We start from the raw sequence: 22,819 nt of genomic DNA on the forward strand, positions 1-22,819 counted from the left end.
CTCTTCTGCTTACTACTGGGAGAAAATTTGGGGCCAGGACATTGAAAAATGGGTTGTGCTGAATTGAAAGAGAACAGATTAAATCCAGCATAAGCTAAGAAGAAACAGGGGCAAATTAAATAGGTCCCTTTCAAGCTCAGGTGTTCTTGGGACCATTAAAAAGGAAGTACTACAAATCCTTTTTCCTCCCTACGTATCTCATAATATAAGCAAAAGCTTTGGAAGGATAAAAGAATGCAAAGCACATGGATCTATGAAAATTTCAATTGTTTTTATTGTTGAGATCAAATTCTGCCTCCTCCCCTGGGCAGAATGCTGCTGGCGGGAGAGGCTCTGCACCATGGTAGCTAGAGGCCTTGGCAAAGGCAGGACACCCCCTGGGGGGTAAGGGAGGACAGAAAGGTGTTCATCCCAGCACCCTGTTAATTGGATTGGTCGTACATCCCCCTGAATGCTGTGTGTGTACTCTTCTGTCCCTTGTATTCAGGCAGAGCTAATAGGAAGGAACGTGTCCCCTGAGAGCTGAACTGGGACTTAAGAGAAAAGGGGGATGGGAAAGGAGGACTCCTTTTACACTCTCTTTCACAGTTTTCAACGCCACAGGATGAACTAAAGCTTTTTCAGTGCTCTTTGAAACACCTTCTGTCAGAAAGGCAAGGAAGCAGGAAGCAAGTAAAAGTGACATCTTACCTTCTGAATCCATCTCTGCAGTAAAGTTATGCTGGGAGGCTCACACATCTATCTGTGGCTTTTAAGTGCTGTTTGTAATATGGCATGTTATTGAAATGCTTCAAGGATTCCCTTTGTAATGTGTAATTACTCTGAGATATGCAGTTCAGTGCCTATTGCAGCTGCTGTTCTAGCTAATTTTAATACAGTTAAAGCCGTTGGTGGATCAAAGAAATTTATGCAGATGAAATTTTAAAGCTAGTGTAATGAACAAAAATTAATAGTCTCTAACACATCAGGTACTTCAAAATCCTGTACTTGGTACCTCTGAACTTGAATTCTGCTTCTCATACCCACAGGACTTTGACGCATGTTTCTAACTGTCTGTTACCTCTCCCAAGATCTCAGAGGTGTCTCATTAAAGCTGATGTTCAAGCCTATTAAATACATGAATGTAGCTTCTAATGATGCATCTCATTTGGGTGAGCTGGCATCAGGAACTGGCAGGCATCATCGCTGCTCTGGTCCCCCAGTGGCTGGGATAGTGAAAGCCACCTGGAGAAGTGCAGGATAATACCTTCTGTGTTGGGAGATAAAAGGCAAAGTGTCTTGAAAAGGCTGCTGAGTTCCAGGGGCACACCAACCTTGTCACCTTCTCACCTACCAGCTTCCCTCCCTCCTTCCTGAAAAGTGCAGCCTCAGTTCCTGGAGATTGCAGATGGGAGGCATCTGTCCTTGAGCTCTCAGTCTCTCCAGCCAGTTAATTATTAATCATCACAATATCCCTTATGTCAAGCATCTGCACTGCCCATGAAACATGGAGAACTGTTTTATCAGTCGAGTCAGAAAGGTTTTAGTGTTCTGCCACTCATTATTGTAAGGCTTTTGTTCTGTCAAAGAACTTAAGCAGTCAGAATTATCTTACCTGACTCCCACACCAGATGACCTGGTACTAGCAGGGGCAATAAATGTGTGAATTGGAAAACCAGAAGAGAAAGTTAAGCTCGTATCATGGATCTTGCAACAGAACTGCTGTACCATTGGATGTATTTACAACTGTAATGCTACTGCAGTTATAGGTATATTGCCCATTATGAGCACCTACTTGCTAGGAAAAATACCTCAGTATTTAGCTCCCTTGAAAGATACCTGCTGGGCTATTAAATCCTGAGGGGCACAACTAATTTTCTGTGACTGTTGGCTGGCTGTTGTGCCTCTCTTTGGTTTGCTGGTGCTTACCATTGCTCTAGAAACAGAGAGACACAAGGCTGTGTAGAGCTCTAGGACTTGCCTGCTCTCTGATTCAGCTTATATGCTATCCTAAAAGAGAGATTGAGAGGAGGCAGACCAAAGAGTAGGCATGAAAGAAGAAGAACATCATTCAGCTTGTCTCAAGGCACTTCTTACTGTTGGGAATATTCAGACATGAGAACCTGATGCCTGACTCCTTCTAGCTGGGACAATTCTAGTGGAAATGGAATGGCACTGGCACTTTATTTCTGGTTTAGGCAATATGATGCTTTCCTGCCACCATTTAAAATCATACTGTGGGAAGCTTTGGGTATTGCAAGTAAGTGAACCCATTAAGACAGACGATACATGACTTAAATTGTGCTCTTTAGGATCCCTAGGACATGGTTAGGTCCTCAAGTATTTCTGTCTTCCCTTTCACCCTTTCTTCTATCCCAGGATGTCTTCACGCAGAGTGAAAGAAATTATGGTGGATCTGATAGGATGTTTTTTTGTCTCAGCAAATTCATGGTAGATTGTCACTAATTAGCACAGCAAGGCTCAAAGTCACTCTTACTTCATTCTCTACTAAGGTATCAGGATTGTAGAAGACCAACTCTTATTTACATGTAATAATGATGAAGATGTTTTTTCCTCCTTTCAGTTCAAACATAACATTGTGTTCAATTACACCACAGTGTTTTGAGGAAAGTACAAGTGCTTTGAACATGTGGGAATCAAAAAGCTCTAAACAGATTGTGTCATGCTGCCAACAAAGCATGTCCTTGGACCCTAGCCGAGAACAACCAAACCTTCATTTTGAGTAAAGCGCTGGATGTTGAGAAAGAGAAATACAAAAACTTTAGTCCTAGTTCCCATCTCAATTGCATTTTTAGCAAGTCACTTCAGTCTCATTGTCTTGAGTCATCTCACCTGTAAGATGCTCTTGTTGGGGTGGGAGGAAATATTTGTGGGATGTTTGGGAGGTTAAAACCCTAACTGCTTTTTGGCATTAGCATGTAGCTGCCTGTTTTGATGTGACTCCCATAGGAATGGGAGGTAGCAGCAGGGTTTCTGGGTAGTGGGCTGAGGGGCAGCAGCCCTGCATCTTGCTGGCTGGCTGCCTGACCTGTGCCCAGGTGAGCACATGCCCTGTTGCCACCTTACTCCTGCTTACCCTGGCAACTGTTCCTAACCTTCCTGTCAATAAGGGGGTGGTGGTTCCACTCCCTTCTCAACAGAGCCTGCCTGGCACAAATGGAGATTTTCTTGCAAGTAGTTAGCCACTACACCTGCTCCTGGCCTTGGCCTTTACTGCCCTTTGATCAAAGATAGCAGATGAAGTATTTAGAGACAGCTGCTATTTCTGTCATTAGCATCCAGACTTCCTAGGAGAAAATTGCTGAAATCTGTGACAGCTGAAATCTGAGTCAGAGGAAGCTTTTTACTTCAGCATGTACAAAAGCAAAGGGAGAGTGAAGCAAGGGGGAGGGAAAGACAGTGCTCAATTTGCTATTCATTTAGTACAGGAAAGCCCAAGGAACTCAAGATGGTGGTGTGCAAATTGCAGACATGCATGTTGCTGTGTGGTGAATATTGTTCAAGGGATTGAAGATGCAGAAATAGTGGGTAAGAAAACAGTGCAGTATGAGGGGGCTGTGTGCTGTGCTTTGTGACAGGACACATTTACTCCCACTGAGCAGTTCTGAGCTCTGGACCCTGCTGATGGTACTTGACAGTTTAAAGCAAATGTGATTATCTCTGTGTTGTGCTGCTGTTGCAGGTGCTGGAACAGGAGAATGCCCAAGGGATTTGCTTAGCCTTCACTACTCCAGCACATGATCCTTTCTCGGTCTTTTCTAGTGTATTTCTCAGTATTTCTCTGGAGAAGGAAAAGGCTGTCATTCCCACTCTGCAGCTGAGGCACTGACATGCAGAGAGGCTGACTTGTCTGATTCTAGGACATGAGGAAATGGAATGAAGCTGTGTCAGGGGAAGTTTGGATTATATGTTAGAAAAAGTTTTTTACTGAGAGGGTGGTTGGTCACTGGAACAGGCTCCCCATGGAAGTGGTCACAGCATGAACCTGACACAGTTCAAGGACTGTCTGGACAACATTTTTAGTCATTATCATTTAGTTTTAGGTAGTCCTGGGAGAAGCAGGGAGTTGGACTTAATGATCCTTACGGGTTCCATCCAACTTGAGCTATTCTATGACTCTATGACTAGGTAACTTGTTGCTGTGCAGTCTCTTGGGTTTTGATGTGGAGTTATGATTGTGAGACTGTTCTTACTCTTCTCTAGCTGCAGCGGCTGAAAATGCTCTGCTTTTTTTTTAAGGACTCTGATAGATGTTTCAAAGCAAAGTGCTTACATGAGGCTTCCCGGTTTACCTGTGCTCCCCTTTGATGGAGTTCAGATAGCTTCCAGCACTGAAAGGAACTGTGGGTCAGAAGCACTCTTCCAGCACTCAGTCTTTTCAAAATGAAAGTGCAGGCTTTCTGATGCTATCATGATTTCCAGTTTGAAAGAAAACTCCTAGGATCAGATTGGTTATTCCCAAACCAATTTATTTACAGAGCACCTCTGGTAATATAATTCAAGAGCCTTTCTGAAAACATGTCACTTAGTAAAGAGGGGAGTAAACAGGGGCGGATGAGTCAGAGCATGAACATTTAATGCCTCCATTGATTCCCATGGCTCTGTATAAGCTTTGGACTGAGATAGGAAGAGGTAAAGAAGAAACAGTCAGTCCTAGTTCTGCCCAATAACTCAACAACAGGATTAGATATATGTTAATCCACCAAAATTTATCCTTTGTTTTAGAAATAAGAACAATTGCTCTGGACCAGCCTGAAGTCTTTATGCTGACCAGTCTACAAAGGTTATCATTTAATTTGATGGCCAATAGATTTGAAAATATTCTTATGTTTTACTTGGTACTTGTCAAAATAAAATGCTACCTAGGATTTTGGGGGGATAGGAACACATTACACACTGAGGTTACAGGAGGTGATGTGGTTAAACACTGCATGCACATATGTGCTCTGGGGACAGCTTGCCAGACTGGAGGCTTTTGGAAAGAACGAGTCTAGCAAAGAGCCGGGGGGCGGGGGGGCCGCGCAGAGGGGAGAAAGCATCTGCCAGTGAATAGATAGATAAAGATTGTCTGTGCTGCTTTTAAGAAGCACCAATCATCTTTGTAACTTTGACAGGTGGCAATGGGGCAGAAGAGGAGGAAGAGATTCAGAGAATTGTGTGAGTGGGGAAGAAATTAATCCTAATGAATTGGAAGAGCAAATCCACAGTGGGCAGAAAGCTTTGGACTTCTGCCCTGCTGGATATGGATAAATGCAAGAGAATCCCTTTTGCACGCAAGAGCTAATTGGGCAATTACAGCATGATCTGAAAACCTTTGCTTAAACTGTATTCTGACTATCAAAGTGTGAGGCAGATTCTCTTCCAGGGTTCATAAGGCTTGCCCAGAGTCTTTCAGGTGGGTGAAAGCTCATCTTTGAAACAGCTCCTCTCTTTATATTTCCAAGGTTTCCTTTCAATGTTTTCATTCTTATCCACAGAAAAGAATACAGAAGCATTAAAAATGGCTGAACTGGCTGAGACCAAGGATCCATCTAGTCCAATTTGATTATTCTTTCCTCAATGCCCGCTTGTGGAGATGGAGCAGCACAAGCATATATGACACTTCTTTCTAACATGGTCATTTTTTTTTTTTGCTCTGAGTCGTCTCTGAGCTTGACCTCTGCCTCTTTACTAGTCCTCTATGGCTCTTTCTTTCATTCAGTTTTCCTGAACAAATGTAACCTTTTGTATTAATAGTCCTTGCAGGGAGTTTGCAAGTAGGTGTACTACATAGTGGTGAAAAGCTAAGTACTTTTCTTTTTTTTTCCTCTCTCTTTTTTTTTTTTTTTAATAATGGCTTCATTTTGATAGGTTTTATATCAGACAGAATAGTTAGTTCTTATCTACTTTATTGCACTACCTGCAGAACCTCACTGTATCTCTGCCTCATGACTAGTTCAATCCTTACAGATGTTTTCTGGAAAATGTGATCAAAAACATTTTTGAAATAAGTTAACTATGTCAATGAAATCACTGATTTCTCCAAAAAATGTCAAGAGATGAGTGTCACAGGACATCCCCTTGCAGAATTCATGTTGATCGTTACCTGAAAGATCAGATTTACTGCCCATTAATGCTATATTTTGTTATCATTTCTACTAATGAATCCAGTTTGGATTCCAGGCTAGCAGAGGTGTTTTTCCTTGGCTCTCATACAGACCTCTGAAGATTAGTGTTACACTTGCTACATTCTGGTGTTCAGGTCCCAGAGACATTTTACACAAAGGCTACCCACAATCATTAACAATTCAGCTGTTCTCTCCCTGTGGTTCCTCTGTTACTCTTGGGTAAGTGTTGTTCTGCCCCTGGAATCCTCCAGGGCCAATTCTGTCTGTGTCATACACCCATCCATGTCAATGTTTAACAGAGCCTCTTCTGATTTCCTCACTCTTCCTACTCCTTATAAAAAAATAAAAGTGGGAATTTCAGGCATGGGAATCTCACCACTTTTTTGTGGAAACAAGAAAGCTCTGATGGAAAGACTGAATTTATTTTCTCTGCAACAGTGAGTATCAGGTTTGAGTTCTTCTACAGCTTTGCTATCACTTGCCCCTAAAGACTTTTCTTCTGACATGTTGGAGGAAGAATTGAAGAAATAAATGTTACTGGAGAGGCTATTCTTATAATTTTTAGGTCTATTTAGAAGGTAAAAGTGACAATGTTTTTTCTGCTTTTGAAAGCACAGGGTCCTGAGACAATTTGAATGAGGAATGATCAATAAGAGTACTCTCTGTCTGCAGTGCTGTCTGCTGGATACCCTGTGGTTTTCCCACCCTAATTTGTGTATTCATGTTGTCTAAATCTTTTATGTGATTATGCATTTGAGCTAAGATTTGAGTGCGACAATGCCAAGCGGTTCCACATTCCAAAGAAACAGAGCATCTGGATGCTTCTAAAATTTTGGCTATCCTTAAAGCTTTAAGACTGAAGACTGGTTCCTCTTTACTTCAACCATCTTCCAAAAGCTCATTTGTGACATGAAGCATGTTATTCTCCATCCCATCTCTCTGCTGAACCTAGTTGGCGTTCTTTCTCTTAGGAAGTGTTTTTCTTCAGAATTGGCATCAACACAGAAATTCAGCATCAGGCTGGTCTTGCTCATCCATTGTGTATTGCCATTTGATCAAATGGATAAAACGGAGCATGTGACTTGCTAGGACTGAGTTGGAAGGGAAAGCAAAGAAGGTATCTGCAAACACGGATGCACAAACCGCAATGGTATTAGTGCTCAAGTGAGGTAAAAACCATGGCTACACAAGTGTACAAAATACAAATGAAGCTCATGTCACACTGGGTGGTCTTTTTTTACAAAGAGAGAGGAAAAAAGATCCATTGGGGGCTAGTATTTCTCTATTCAGCACTGTTTTCATGCTTGGTTACCTGAATGTTGCTGCTGCTGCAGGGTAGCAAACCAAGCTGTGTATTTACTCTCGTTGTTCACAATGTACAAATACACCTTGGAGGATAAAGTAAGCTGAGAGTTAAAATATTTGCATCCTCTGTAGTTTACTTGCTGAAGAAGGTTCTCTTCTGAGCAGACTATTGCCACAGAAAGCAAAGGCATTCAGCAGCACAGCTGTGCAAGTGACTATATTCTGGGAGAGGATGATTAGGAGAAAATTGTTCCTATAAGGAGTTTTGCCAAGGACCAATCTACAGTGCTGCACCTTTGGTGCCATACTGGGCTTGTCTTTAGGCTTGGTTTCTAAAATAGCATATGTGAAAGGAGGCTGATTGTCAGTCTACCCATGGTTGGCTTTGTACACACTCTTGGGCATGTTTGCTTATTGCTTAGCAAGCCACCTGAGGGAAACCAAGAGAGTTTAAATGCTGCTGTTCTCTAAGGTTTCATTATATACATACAGACTGTATTTATGCTTGCACATGTGATTCATGAGCAAATATGTCCTATTTGCTTGTGCAAGTTTTATCCATGTTCTCCTGTGGAAGGAGGTAATGTTCTCCTGCTTACAGCATGCTGGTGTTTGCCTTGTCCTTCTGTGAATGTTTTATTTGTGATACCATCTATGAGCCTCAATCATGAACTGGGATTCCACCATGAAGACACTTTATAAATGGGAACCAGAGAAAGCTCTGGCTCCAAAGAGATTATGAGCTACTTTTCATCTAGATCTGATAGGAAGCATGCAAAGAGTCTGGCTTATGGGGTCTATCTGGTGACACTAACACCTCCCAAGGTGAGATCTCCCAGTCATGCAAGCATTCCTTTGGTCATGATGGCTAGTTTAATACTATTTTGGGGGTTTTATCCCTTTTTGGTCTCTTCCAGTGTGAGAGGCTAAGCAAGATTATTGTGGTGCTAGAGGGAAGCACAGTAAAATGAATTATATAAATCCTACTGAACTCATATTTTATAGAGTAAATGGAACTTTCACATAAGATGAAATATATCAGGCTGGGCTGCTGATCTTATTTGTTTGATGAATCTGTTTACCTCTTGTATGCATCCATCTAACTCAGGAGAAGGCAGATACATGGAGTGGGAACTGAACGGTCTCAGACCTATCCATCATCACTTGCATGATGCATTGCTTTCATGGCTAGAGTGTCAAGATTACTTCCCTGTTATACAGGAATAGAAATCTTTCTTTTCTCTTGGTTTACTGGATAATTAGCTTAATTTATAGCTTTATGACCACTTGTATTCACTAGCTTGCATTTGTGAACTTAGAGAAAAGCAGCTCAGGAGAACTGAAATCCCCATCTGTCCCCCTTCATGTGTTGTGTGAGTCGTGTCTATATCTAAGCTAAGCCCAACTGTATGGGGTTTTGCCCTTGTTCTCCTGCCCTTTGAATCAATCTGAAAAGAGTGTGGTGATTTTTTTAGTTCTTTGGTTGTGTGGGAAACATTTTTGGGTCAATATGGAATATGGGTTATGTACAGTGTCCTATTAAGAGCATGGGCTTTTCTCAGGTACTAATCAAAATGGGTGTGTGCTTGGAGCATGCTTCTTCACTCCTAGAAATGAGTTACAATCTGCTTTTAAAAAAGGTGGTGGGATATTTTTGGCTAATGCTGAATAAGGCTTTGTTTTTCTACAATAGATATCTGGGCATCTAGAAGCTTCTTACAAGGGCCAATCTAGGGAGATAGTTTGATCTGAGAGCAGATGTCTTTGATATTAGAGGATGTTGTGAGCTAGATGAGACATTACAGTGCTTACCTCTTTTTCTTACATCACAGTTCAGCCTGGCAACAGTTGAGGTTAGATTTCTGCTCTGCGTGATGGAGAGTTTTTTGGCAGCTCTCTGAAGAATCTGGCAGACAACACCATTTGCACACCATGGTACAAATATACAACCCTTTCTCTTTTCACTAAAATAAATAGAAGCCAAGATGTAGTTGCAGTATCTAATGGATTTTTATAGAAAGAAATGCAAATGGAGGTGGGAGGGGAAGGGGAAGGGAGGAATATTCCCAGGGAAACCTGCTACATAAGGCAAAATCTTCTCCTTGGTTTTACTGAAGTATTTCCTTATCTTCCCTCTTCCCCTTCACTCCTTGATCTTATTGGGTACATTTCAGATGTGGAGATACCATAAGATGCAAGTCCATGAAGGAAGCAGTTGTCTTAATCACTGGGGTCATTTCAGGTCTGTTTCTACATGTGTACAACACACAGCAGACTAGCACAGAAGATTTGCTTTAGCACAAGTGTAAAATTATTATTGTGCCCAGCAGAAAGGAAATATTTAGGGCATCCTGAACACTAGTCTAACTCATACTGTGCTGTTTAGGATGTGGGGGCAAGGAGAAGAAACAAAGGATAACAGTGTTTTCTGAGGAATCTTGACTGGCATGTTTGTGCCTCTCCTTTTGCAATGGTGTGTGTGTGACTCTTGGGAGAAGCAAGCACAGAGGCTGTCCCTTTGAAGAGACAAACATCTGCACTTTAATCTGAAATTATTTTCACCCAGAACAGTATCTTCATAGTACTAAACACTGATGATTTGTTGCCAGGCACTGCTGCTAACAGCCATCTCTGTCTTTCAGTAAGGGATGGCTATTAAATGCTTTTAGAGCTGCACATCAAACCTGCTCATCATAAAGACAGAGGAAATCCTTGGAAAAAAACCACCATAAAATCCCTGTAGCCCCCAGACAAACCAAAGCAGAGCACATTACATCAGAGTTGTTAAGATATTCCCACAGCTTTTTAATGTTTTTTTGTCAGCCATAATGGCATGCTGCATGTATTAGTCACTCTGTTGCATCTTCTTTGGGGGGGGGGGGAGTAACCTTACAGCACGTTGTCAGCATCAGATAGGTAAATGTCAGCAATAGAAAATGGTTAGTCATTTCCAAAACTATTAATATTTAGTATCTTTGGTCATTTTAATCGCTCAGCATAGAAGCCCTTGGATCATAGGTTATAAACAAGTTTCTATCTGAACTTCCCTGATTGCTGTTTCTGTATCAGTTTTATGCTTTGTAGAAGATTCCAAAACCGAATTTGGCATTGGACTACATTATAGAGCTACCCCTTTTTGAGACAGTTCCCTTCTCAAGGAGATGTTCCTTGCTTTACTATTTTTTTTTCTTTCCTTCTTCAGACCAGCAGAAACTGGAGTTTTGAGGGAAGATATATTTGAATCTCCATGGCACAACAGCATTTTATCATTGCTATATTCAAGTTCCTTACTTTCTGTTTATCCCTTAAATCTAATCTGGAGATATCACTGCAATGCGATTCTTCAGTAGCTGTGCTGGAACAGCAGAGAGAGAATGTACAATTATGGCAAAAATGCACACATATCCTTTTACTTGTAGGAAAAGATAATGCAGAGAGATGAGACACTGTATGAAATTGGCACTATATTTGAAGGCATGGCCCCTGGAATCTCTCCAGGAAAATAAATCTCAGCTCACATTGTGAAAGGGTTTCCCCCATCTATGCTGCAGAATAGATTCCCTTCTCAGAAGCTTAGAGATAAATATTGATTTTTTTTGCAATAGCAAACTAATGTTAGTGGCACACAGTCAATTTCTGTCATGGGCACTATGAGGTATTTTGAACACCACGAAAGCCAGCATGGGAGTACAGATTCCTTAGGTGCAAACAGCCCAGTTCTTCTTTGATCTTTTCTGATCTGCTGTTGGCTCACAGGACAGGCACAACTGTTTTTGGCAAGTGAATGGGAATGATACAACATATAATTTTGACCTTACATAGCCCTTGCAGGGAGAAGAGATCTGGAGAGTATTACATTCTTTTTTTATTTTTCTGTAAGGATCCAGATTCACCTGTGGGTAGGTATAACTCCTGTCTATGGGTTGGTGCTAATGCTGCCATTAGGAACCCCTAGGCCCCTAAGGCCTAAGTTTGTGGACTTCGAGCAGCAAACAATGTGTTTGAAAGGAGAGCTGGGATCTCCATCTCTGTCTGGGATCCTTTTTATCTAAGTATCTGAGTATGGAGCTCACACTGGAGTGGAGTGGGAAGGTCTTCCGTTCAGATTGCTGATAATGATGGTGTTAAACACTTTAGCGTATATGGGGATTTGAAGAAGAATTTGGAGAATCACAGTTTTGAATTTGAATCTAGTATCCTGCTGATGAAATTTTAGTTTTGAACTAGTGTGGAGTAAATCTGGAGTATGTCCATAGCAGATCAGGGAATATGAACCTCCCAAAGTCCTTGTTTGACATCCTAGCTATGGGACTATCCTTCAACAGTTTTTCTATAGATGTTCAAATATGCTTTCACCTCTTGCTGGAACATAACATTTTTTTCTCTCCTTTCTTTTGGGCAGTAAATTTATTTCCTTTAATGTCTGTGTGCCTCATTTTATTTTTTTTCTACTGAAGATGGCAACTTTTGTCTAACAAATGTAACCCTGCCAGCTTACAGATTCCTTTGAAGTTGTTTGCTGTCTCCCTTGGGTCTCTATACAACAGGTTGAAAACAATATGTTATTGTGCTTTGCATTAATGGAATGGAACAAAAGGAACTATTTATTCCATTGCCTGTGGTGTTCATGGTCTTTCTGTGATATCATAAGGGGACTTCTTATCCCTTTCTGATGGCTGTAGTTGCAATTACTTTGTTGTTACCTCAGTCTTCTCCAGGTAGTTATCCACATAGAAACTTGGCAGAAGTCAGAAGTTGTTTTAACCAGTTTTTTATACTTTCTTGGTATAAAGAGAGATGTTTCTGCCTCGTGTATCTAGGAGGCTGTTGTCCTTGGTGACAGCATTAATGAACTGGATTGCAATGCAAATATGGGTATTCCTTCCACTCGGCAGTCATCTCTGAGAGTTTTCCTCCCCACTCCTACCTTAGCACATTATGCCTTCAAACAGTATCCCTGTTACGATCCGGTTATTAAAATTATTAGAGATGCCTCTGCCTGTATTAAGGTGCAAAAGTCAATAGTATGGGTTTTATTTAACAGTAAATGTGAGGCAGAGAGAGAGAGAAAGAAACAGAAAAAAGGAGGAGTGGGGAAGAAAGAGAGTTACAGAGAGATTAAATAGAAATATATCACCACTCTGTGGAATCCCATGGAGTCCCATAGGTCCTCTTCTTCTGGTCTTCCTGGTGGTGAGGATCCCGCAAAACACAGAGTCCAGTTGATTAATATACATTCAGGAGATGCCCAGGCACCTCCCTTGGGAGGGGGAAGTTTTGCAGTCTCTTGAGACAGACTACGGATTTGTTGCCTTGGATCATGTGCAGTCCTCTAGTGGTAGAAGGCCTCAGGAATGAGTCTGGGGGGCACTTTGGGGGTCTTTGATGGTTTATGACCCTTCTCAGCTGCCTCTCACATGAATGTCCGTGTGTATTGGTCCGTCCAGGAGGTCAGGGATTACTCTTTCTGTTTTGTGTGGAGAGATTTTACCATCACACACCCAAAACCCTTCTCCTTCAGCTAGGCTGATGTCTTAGCACAGCTGCTGAGTTTGGCTTTCTTTGTGGATAATCTTCTACCCTGAGGCTTGTTTACTTCTCATAGGCCTGAGATAATTGGACAATAGTCTTATCTCAAGTTCTGGTCACAGTCCAAATTCCAGTTAGGAGGCATATTCGGGATGGGGTGGGGGGTGAGGGGGTGTGCTTCAGTGGTTCTTTGCAGTTTGACAAAAAGTCTTTCTATGATTTTGGCAATGTTTAAGACATTAACAACATTTCAGTTCATCACAATCACTTAAGGAGATGTTCTTGCCAAAAGTAAGTTGAAAGTGGCCTGCGTGCAGCTGGTCAAAATTTTCAATGTCATGTGTCTGATGAGGGGGGGGTTTTATTGTTAGTCTATTTGCATCCCTTCAGAATGGTGACAGCCTGGAAATTTCGGAGATGATCCTCCCTTCTCCTACCACATTGCCTAGAGGATATCTAGAGTGATATGTAGACTGGAGTGCATTTCAAAGGATGCACTGAATGTCTGTTTTTCCCTCCTGTAATGCTGGACATCAGGATGGGGCTTGTCTCTTCTTGGAGAGAAAGACTGGTAGAGGTCCACAGAAGACAGCAAAGTATCCTTACCAACAAGGAAAAAGACATGTTAATGTTCTTGATCTGAGCAGGACCTAGCCACAGCATTACTCCTCATCTGAGAAATCATTAACAGCCTTATTCATTATTACGTTCTAAGTTACATCCTTTCTACAAAATGAAGGACGGAGAGCCATGAGGCCATATTGCTGACACCTACCATTTTATGTCATGGTCAAGGCAGTTCCAGAGCCAAAGCATCTGCACTTGTGCTTCAGATACCTCCTGGTAAACCAAGCTGTAGGGTATTTATCTCCCTATGGTTTGGGTTTTTTTTTTTTTCAAATCACCTGAATCCTCTTTGGTGGAAAGCCTACTTCTTGACCACACTTAAGCCTGGGCTGAGGGCTCACAATGCAGATAGGTGTGCTGGGTCTGAAATATGCTCAGCTGAGATGTTAGCAGGCCTCACTGACATTAGCAGAGGAAAACATTTCGGACCATTCAATACTGTGTCATGCACAGGCACACTAAGGCTTTCTCAATATCTGGCTCTCAGTCATACCAAAGTTTTCTTGTTCTTTTTTGCTGCCAGCAACTCCTAAGCACTTCGTCAAAGTCCCTCCTCTTTTTAAGCTGAGTATGTTGCTCCTACTTGAGTCTTTTGTATTGTTCTTAGAAGTCTTCTCCCATAATTCCATGTCAGCCCCTTCAAATGTTTGCAAATTTGTCATCTGCGTCGTGGCTTTGCCAAGCTATTACCTCTTCTGAATTAATTCTTTTATGTCAGTCTCTTCATTTCCTGATCATTTGGCTGCTGTTCTTTCTGCATACCTCTCAATTGTCATCGTGAATGCATCTAAGGCAAAGGTATTATCCTTTCCTAAGTTTCTAACACATGTGAGTTTCTCAGGTACATTCCATGAGGGTTTCTCAGGTACATTTCAGTGTAAACCTGCAACGGACGTGCTTTTTTCTGCCTTCATATACTTGAGATTAAGACTGTATGTGAAAGTTGTCAAAATTAAGGAGATACAGCATGTGAAGTGGTGTGCAATAGTATGGATAGTCCTTCTGCAGGGCTGCTTAGGAGACCACTGTGTGTGACAGGCTCTTGGCACTGGCACATGCTCCAGCAACTCCCCCTCAGTGATTTCTGTTTGATGTCCCCAGTCCTACCCTGGCCCCTTCAGCTGAATCCTTCAGGCACAGTCAGTAATGAGGTTAAGGGAAGCAGGTGGAGGTTGGGAAAATGTCATATTCCTTCTTGTATGCTGTAAACAGTTTACTATAAGTACCATGTTGTGTGCACAGACAGCCAAGATGGGCCATTAGTTATGACTGGTGTGACAAACTCTTGGGATGGTGGATTCACTTTGCTGGTTTTGTGTGAACCTTTGAACAGAAGAGACAGGGATGGTCATTCTGCAGGGACAGAAAATAGTTGTTTAATTTAGCCAGCCAGTTGCCCTATGTCATTACTGGTAAGACAGGTTCCCATTCAAGTGGCAAAACATAAGTTGGATGAGTGTTCACTGTCCTCAACAAGAGTTAACAGTGGTAAATGTGTAAACTTCCTCACACATGTAGCTGCAGAAAGGAAGCTCTGCTCAGGACAATGCCTGCCACTAGTGTAACAAGGTAGAAAGTGGAACGGTAATGGAGAGAGCAGAAAACTGTAAGAGACTTGAAGTAAAACCAGTATATTGAGCCAGAACTATGCCTGCCCATTTATAGAATAAGGCTGTAAGTGGAAACACTGGAGGTATCTCAATCTCACAGCTAAATCTTGTTTGTGATTTTTAATTTAAAATATTCTGAGTACACCCAAAAGTTAACTGCTGAAATGCTTACTGTTTCCTTTCCACAGCATGATTAATACTTTCTTCTGTCCTGCTATTCTTCCAGTAAAGTCGCATTGCGTCACAACATTGAAGCATAAGCAGATTTCCAATCTCTCTCAGCAGCAGCATCAGTTTTTAATCCATGTACAGCATTTTAGAAGCCTCTGAATAAGCTCTTTATGCTTCATGATTGTAAAGATTTTAGTGTTGGCTTGTGCATCAGGCAATTCAGAAGCATATTATAGTGTCTGAAAAGCCACAGTAAACTCTAAAGAAATTCCTTTCTGAAAAGACAGCTAAGGAATGTATTTAGTCCAACCTGAGAAGAAAGGAAAAGAGCAGAACCTGGCGGAAGTAGAAGAGCTGCTGAGAGAGAGTTGGTTGTCACAGTCTCACAGAGAGTTGGCCTGTCATTCCTTTAAGGGGTGCAATTAAGCATCTTGCCTTGTGTCTCTTCTCTTAGAATCTGTGGGGTTGCGTGAGAGAATATGTTTAGCAGTGTAAGTTTTAAGTATCAGGCTGTCATTTTGCAGGAAATTCCTGTTCTAAGAGAGTGTATTAACCTGAGGGATGGAGAACTGTCCTCGACAGAAGCTCCTTTTATTGAAAACAGAGCAGAGAAGAGGCAGTTGCATGCCAAAGGATGCCTTGTCTTTTTCTTCTTTCTCTAATATGACTTTGCTCATTCTTCAGCCAGTTCTCCTGTCCCTGTCCAAGTGTGAAGTGGGGTCCTTGTGTGGGGTCCTTGTGTAGCCCTGTATCCTTGCTTCATCAGAGCTATGTCAAGCTCTCTGGCTGCACTGAAGCTGCAGATTTCTCAGTACTTGAATGCTCTCCTGGAAGAAAACCTGTAGTTCCCAAGCTTTGATCAGTTCTGTCAGTTGGGTTATTTGCAAAAAGGCCAGTGCCTACACTCTGGGAACTGTTTTTCTTGAGACTTGAAAGTTATTGCCTATTGCAGCTGGAGGCTGAGCCTGTTTGTAAATATAGACCTGCTTACTGCAGTATTTTGTTTCTTTAACACTATCTGGCAATTTAGGTGAAAGTTAGCATACCTGACTAAAGCAGTACCTTTGGCTAGCTGGATTTAGAGTGACCTGATGGCCTGTCACACCCTGGTCCATGACTTGTAGATTGACAGCTTTTGAGAACAGTGATGAGGACCTGACATAGGAGGTGATCCTTCAGGCAGGAAGAGTCATGTCCGGCGTGTGCTGGAGTAAGAACCTACCCAGGTAGTTTTTCCCAAGTATGAAGTACCAAAGACAGGTCTATGTCATCACTCCTCAATACTCTGTTAAGCTTCTTTATTTTGTTGTTGTCCTGCCCACATGCATTTAAATCCTTACCTGGTTAATCTGTATTCACAGTATACTAGGAAAACAGCATTTTAGACTTGGTGAATATACAGGCCTTGGACCTGACACGGGTCACACTGAAGAAGCTTGGGTCTCATCCAATTGCTAAAGCAAACTTCCTAATAGTAGCCATGCTGTATAATTTGATGTCATCCCACATGATAGTGTGCGTGCCTGGGGCCTTGGAACAGAAGTGAGCGCTGCTGCAGTATGGCTGAGGTGCCTTGGCAAAGATCTGCAGGAAGCTCCCTGTCCTGCAAGTCTCTAGTTGAAGTAATGCTTCCTTCACCTCTGCAAGCATTACTTGGGGAACATGTGATCTGTTTTGGGCTCTCTCTTTCCACCTTTGTGGGCCCAAGATTCTGGATCTCAGTTTAGAAAGATGTATGGGGGGAAACTGAAACTCTTCTGAAGTTACTGGCCATATAAAGCTGGGATTTTACTCACTGCTTTCCTAAAATGCTGTTCTCTAGCTTCCCCCTCCAGTTTTGTCTTTTGTGCTCTCAGATTTCACATCTGGATCAATGCATCTCACGACAATGAGCATATTCCTTTCTTTTATATATATAATATATATGTTGCTGGAGCACATATATATTTTTATATATATATATAAAATATAATATCATTATATAATGAGATATTGCTTTAATGTTCCCTGGCTGGTCTCCTGCATCAATCTGATTTTACCTTGAAAAGACTGGCTTTTGTATTGAGCTTTAACATTGCAGAGGATTCTCTTGGTGTTTGAGATATGACTGATCAGTGCATTTATTAGTGCACACACTCCTTTGCATGTTTTCATGAGGCTGCTTATGTAAGTTGACTGCAGAGGCCAAGCACTGCCCTGGGTGTCCTCCACTTGGATTTGTTGAGCCAAGGGTCTCTTCTGCAGTGAGCCAGCTCCCCTATCCTGTAGAGAGGAGACATCTTTGCAAAGGAGAGCTTGGTGCTACAGTGTGTGACTTGGCCCTGAAAAAGGAAAGGATTAAAATCAGTCCCAGGTAGTAGGACAGACAGTCTGTTATTTGACCTGTGTTGACAGAGTACCCTAAAATGCTCCTTGCTTATTAGCAATGTCAGAATATCATCTATATCTCATCCACCCTTACTGTCTTTTTTTCTTCCTACTAGAAGCAAGGCTCTGCCAGTGAACTCACAGGGAAAAGGAAGTAATCCTGTTGAATTATATGCAGATGATGCTTTGAGAAGAGATACAGTCAAGTTAGTTGCTGGTTCATCATCTGCACCCATCCTTGGTAAAGGTGTCTTGGTCATAGTAGTGTGTGGTCATATATGGGTATCAGAGAACCAGACTAGGTCAGAGCAAAGCTTTCTCTAGCCTAGTGTCCTTGCTCAGACAATGATTGTATACAGCACCTAGTGAAGAGCAGAAACTCACTGCAAGGACTTACGACACTGAGTACTCTGAGTTTGTAGCTATTTGCTGAAATCAGATTTATTTAGCAACTACTGGTGGATTTTTTTTCTATATGTTCATACAGAGTGTAAGAAAGGATGGCCTAGCATCTATTCAGTAGTGGATGGATCAGGTGGAGTGGAATATCCCACCTATTGGGGTGATAACTATAATATTGCTTAGTGTGTTGGCTGCTCAGAGAAAAATATCTGAGATACTCACGGAAATGGTCTTGTCTCCAGAATTCAGGAAGCTGTTTAGTTAAATTGCTCAGCACGTTGATGCAGGAAAGATTTTGGTGACACACCGTGGAAAATAATAGTCTGAAGTAGGGAAGCAAAGAGAAAGTTAGTGACAGAAACTTCAATGTATGATATTAATTGATGGTAGAGGTTAGTGGTTACATGAATGGGCCTCCTCTGCCTGGAAACCCATGTTTCTGGTAAGAGTCCCCAGTAATTCCTGCTCTGAAAAGTCCCAGGATGATATAATTTGCTAGTATCACATCATCTGCTTCTCCATCCTAGACCTAACAGAAGCATACCAGTATAATAAAGCTTTTTAGTTTCTTTCCTTTTGGAAAGTTACGGCATGGTTCACTGTTCCAGTGAGACTTTCACTTTAGCTCTGTGTGATGGATAAATGAAATGAATAACACAAGACCTGAATCAGAGTATCTCCCAGAATCTAAACCATCTCACCAGTTATTCTGATCTCTGAACCAAACCAACAGGAAATCAGAGAAGACTTGAATAAAAGTCTCAAAAATTTCAAATTCCTGCTTCATCAGAGATCTTAATTAAAAGCTATTACTGATACACTACAAACTGTAGAGGCAGAGGTTCCTCTCTAGTTTCAATTTTGAGTCCTGGGCTATCTGCTGCCTTTATGAAGCTATTACAGTCTGGTTAGCTTTCCTTCCTGCCTCTCTTGTGTTCTGAGCAGTTCTCTGTCTCTGTTGAAGATGAAAATGAGACAGAATGCTCCAAGTCCCTCTGAGTAGGGTTTAGGGCATGATTTTCCAGGCAGTATGCAATGCAGACATGAATCACACTCCCTTTAAGATACTATTGTATTCAATTCCCTGGGTCTTTCCATCTGACTGAACAGGCTGCAGATTTTTGTTTTTAATCTAAGCAATAACCAGTTTACTCCAGAGATGAGTATTTGCTGATTGTTTACTGCTGTTCTCATGCTCAGAATTGCAAACCCTTGGAAAATGAGGGCCAGCTTGTGCATGAGTGTACAAACCTGGTTTTCAAAACCTGGCTTGGAATTCTCTCTTCCAGCTCAGCAAGTGACTGACATGTTCACTTTGGCATAGCTTCCTCCCGAGACAGCCGTGGGCTGGTGCCAAAGTGCTGTGAGGCGTTCACTGTGTGTTCAGTCACACAACCGGAGGCAGACTCTGCAGCACCCTGGAGACATGGTGAGATGAGGACAGTACAGCCATGATTCAGAGCTGCCTTGTACTTTGGTCTTGCTAGCAGGTCATATCAGTATCATATCAATAGAACCAAGATAGAAATCAGACCCACTTCAATTACACACTTGTGTTTACTGAAATTATTTGAAAGAAAGTACTAAATCAGAGTAGCTTCAGTTCAAATTTTAGGTATAGCTGAGGGTTGTTGCAATTCATAATAGTTCATTAAAGGAATTAATACTGAAAAAGACACCATTTAAAATACAGAAATGTCCATGTGATGGTTGTAATCTTGTTAACACCTGGCATCAGCCAGTGAAACATTCCTTTAAACTCTGGTGGTAACCTCCTCATCACCTGTGCTTCCAGAGCTGTCCCACAGCCTGGTTCTCTGCTCTTGGAGTTGGGGCAGGGTGGATTCCGGGCTGAAGTTCTGTGCTGGGAACCAGGGTAGTTGAGGCATAGGGTGGGCTTGTGATCTGACAGTGCTCTGTAGGTATGAGGTGATCAGGTCTCAGCACATTACCCTAAGAAATACTCAGTCAAGGAGAGGTTTTTGGTTTTTTTCTTGTTTGATTGTTTATTTTTGTTTGGACCCAATATAGCTTTAACGTGGAAGAAGAAAATGGTATAGCTGCAAGTGGCTTTCAGTTTAACTTTCTTGTTTGAAATATAAAGGCATGATGCAGATGAGGCTCTGCAGATAGCCCTGATTTGATAACTGGCAAGAGCATTTCTAATTTAAAAAGTCTCCCTTCTCTTCCTATTAGTTACCTCTCTAGAGCAAAGCAGCTGGCGTGACCTGGGCATGTTTTGCTTGTATTGTTGCTGTGAGACAATAGCTCAGCCTGAGGCAAGAAGACAACCTACTTACCATGTCATCTGGGAGTTGTTGCAGTAGGACTTGAGAAACCAGTGTTTCTCTGAAGCTTGCTGAGACTACCTGACACTATCTGAGGAGTTAACCCAGATAGTTAAAACTGCACCTTCAGTCAGTTTTGCAGACCACACCAAGTTGAGCAGGAATGTTGATCTGCTTGAGGGTAGGAAAGCTCTGCAGAGGGATCTGGACAGCCTGGATTGATGGGCTGAGGCGAATTTTATGAGGTGCAGTAAAGTGAAATGCTGGGTCCTGTAGTTGTGTCACAACCCAATGCAGCACTACAGGCTGGAGGCAGAGTGGCTGGAAAATTGCCCAGTGGAAAAGAAGCCAGGGTTGTTGGTCAACAGCATCTGAACATAAGCCAGCAGTGCCCAATATGCCACGAAACCAATGGCATCCTCACTTGGATCAAAACAGTGTGACTGGCAGGACAGGGAAGTAATTATTCCCTGTACTTGGTGCTGGTTGAGGTGCACATCAAATCCTGTGTTCAGTTTGGGGGCCCTTACTACAAAAAAAGACATTGATATGTCCCGAGAAGGGCAAAAGAGTTGGTGAAGAGTCTGGAGCACAAGTCTTATGAGGAGAAGCTGAGGGAACTGGATTGTTTAGCCTGGAGAAAAGGAGGCTGAGGGGAGACATCACTGCTCTCTACAACTACCTGACAGTAGGTTGTAGTGAGGTGAGGATCGGTCTCTTCTCCCAGGTAACAATTGACAGGACAAGAGGAATGGCCTCAAGTTCTGTCAAGGGAGGTTTAGAATACAGAGTATATATAGAAAAATATCCTCACAGAAAGTGTTGTCAAGCACTGGAACAAGGCTCACAGGGAAGTGGTGGAGTCACCATGGCTGGAAATATTAAAAAAATGTGTGGATATGCCACTTAAAGGACATAGTTTTAGTGGTGAACATGTAGGGTGCCATGGCTGGACTTGATCATCTTAGAGGTATTTTCCAACCTTAATGATTCTATGATTCTACAGATTTGGGAGATCAAAGAACTAAACCGAGAGTTATGTGTCCAGGGAAGACAGGCTTTTGTCCCTGTGGTAGTTTACTTTGGCTTTACGCCAGGTGTCCACCCAGGCTGCGCAGATCTCCCCCCCGCAGAGGGAAAAGGGGAGATGAAAAAAAAAACGTAAAAACCCGGGATTTACCAAGAAGGGCAGTTTTATATTTATAACGGAGAAAAAGGAAAGAACTAATAACACTACTACACATAAGCAAAGGAAACTAACAGTAAAATTCTACTTCCCACAGTAAGCGAAGTGCTCTTTCTCTTTCCTCCAAGGAGCAGCCGTCCTGCCGGATAGCTATCACGGAAGAGAGCGAGCTACTTCCTCTCCCCTCTTTAGATCTGAGCTGACGTAACATGGTATGGAATATCTTCTGAGTCATAGAAGCAGGTGACTTATCCTAGGTTTCCTCCCAGGAAAAGGAAACAAACCCACTACAGTCCCCTGGTGTCATATGTGGCCTCCACCTCTGTATCTTCTTCCCCAGATAGAGTAGGGATGTTCTTGGTGCAGAGGACAGGGCAATAGAGAACTGTGGAGAAGGGCAGTAGAAGGCAAGGGGCACCTAAATAGCTAGCCTGGTGTTCACCAGAGGGTTCACTGCTAACATGCTGTCCCAGCTGGCAGAGGTTGAGAGCTACCTGACCCAGCTCCAGTTTAATGCTCTGATGTATCCTAAAAAACAAGAGTTTGCATAATTCAAGTAAAGAGGTAAGTGGAGGTTACACAAGGTCTGCAGAGAGCAGTGGGCAGGGGTCCAGCTGGGGTCAGGTGGTTTGCTGCCCTCCAGCAGCAATATGTCATTGTGATAAGAAAACTTGCAAAGAACAAGTAGCATTACAGCATTTTCTGGAGGGAAATGGACTGTACTCTGGCTGTACTGCCAGAGGCAAGCATTTTTGGGGACATGTGTTTAAGGTAGCAAGATTGCTATACATTAAGTCAAGCTGGGACTACGCTTTTCATATCAAAGCTACTGTGTTTTTTCACAGTAGCAGTGGTCCTTGCAGAAAACATTTTCAGATGATTTATGGAACTACTGCAGTCCATAAATACATAAGCAAGCAGTGTGAGTACAGTAGTTGGAGTATGCCAGACCTCCGGTCACCTGACAGCAGAGGGGTTTCTTACTCATACCATGGCATGTCAGTGACACCAGACCCAGGGAAGGTGCAGCTTACTCTGGCTCCACAAGAATCTGCCACCAGACCCAAAGAGAATTTTAGTTTAATGAACCTGTCATGTCCTTGTACAGGAACAAGAGAACACACTCACTTTCCTTGCAGTGCTTGATTAAAACAAGATTTAGTTTGCTCTGAGTTACCAGAGACATATCTTCACTGCACAGCAGCTGTAAGTTAACTGTAAATATAC

At 42.3% G+C, this 22,819-nt stretch overlaps 1 protein-coding gene across 1 annotated transcript in view; it reads left to right on the forward strand.

The window, feature by feature from the left end:
- The first annotated feature begins 7,481 nt into the window (after positions 1-7,481).
- The window catches only part of LOC116788437 (deubiquitinase DESI2-like), a 39,762-nt gene continuing 24,424 nt past the window's right edge, over positions 7,482-22,819 (forward strand). The window contains 1 exon segment of the mRNA XM_032691279.1: positions 7,482-7,508. Within this exon segment, the coding sequence (XP_032547170.1) occupies positions 7,482-7,508 (27 nt within the window).

This window comes from Chiroxiphia lanceolata, chromosome 6, assembly GCF_009829145.1.
Source record: "Chiroxiphia lanceolata isolate bChiLan1 chromosome 6, bChiLan1.pri, whole genome shotgun sequence".
Lineage (NCBI taxonomy): Eukaryota > Metazoa > Chordata > Aves > Passeriformes > Pipridae > Chiroxiphia > Chiroxiphia lanceolata.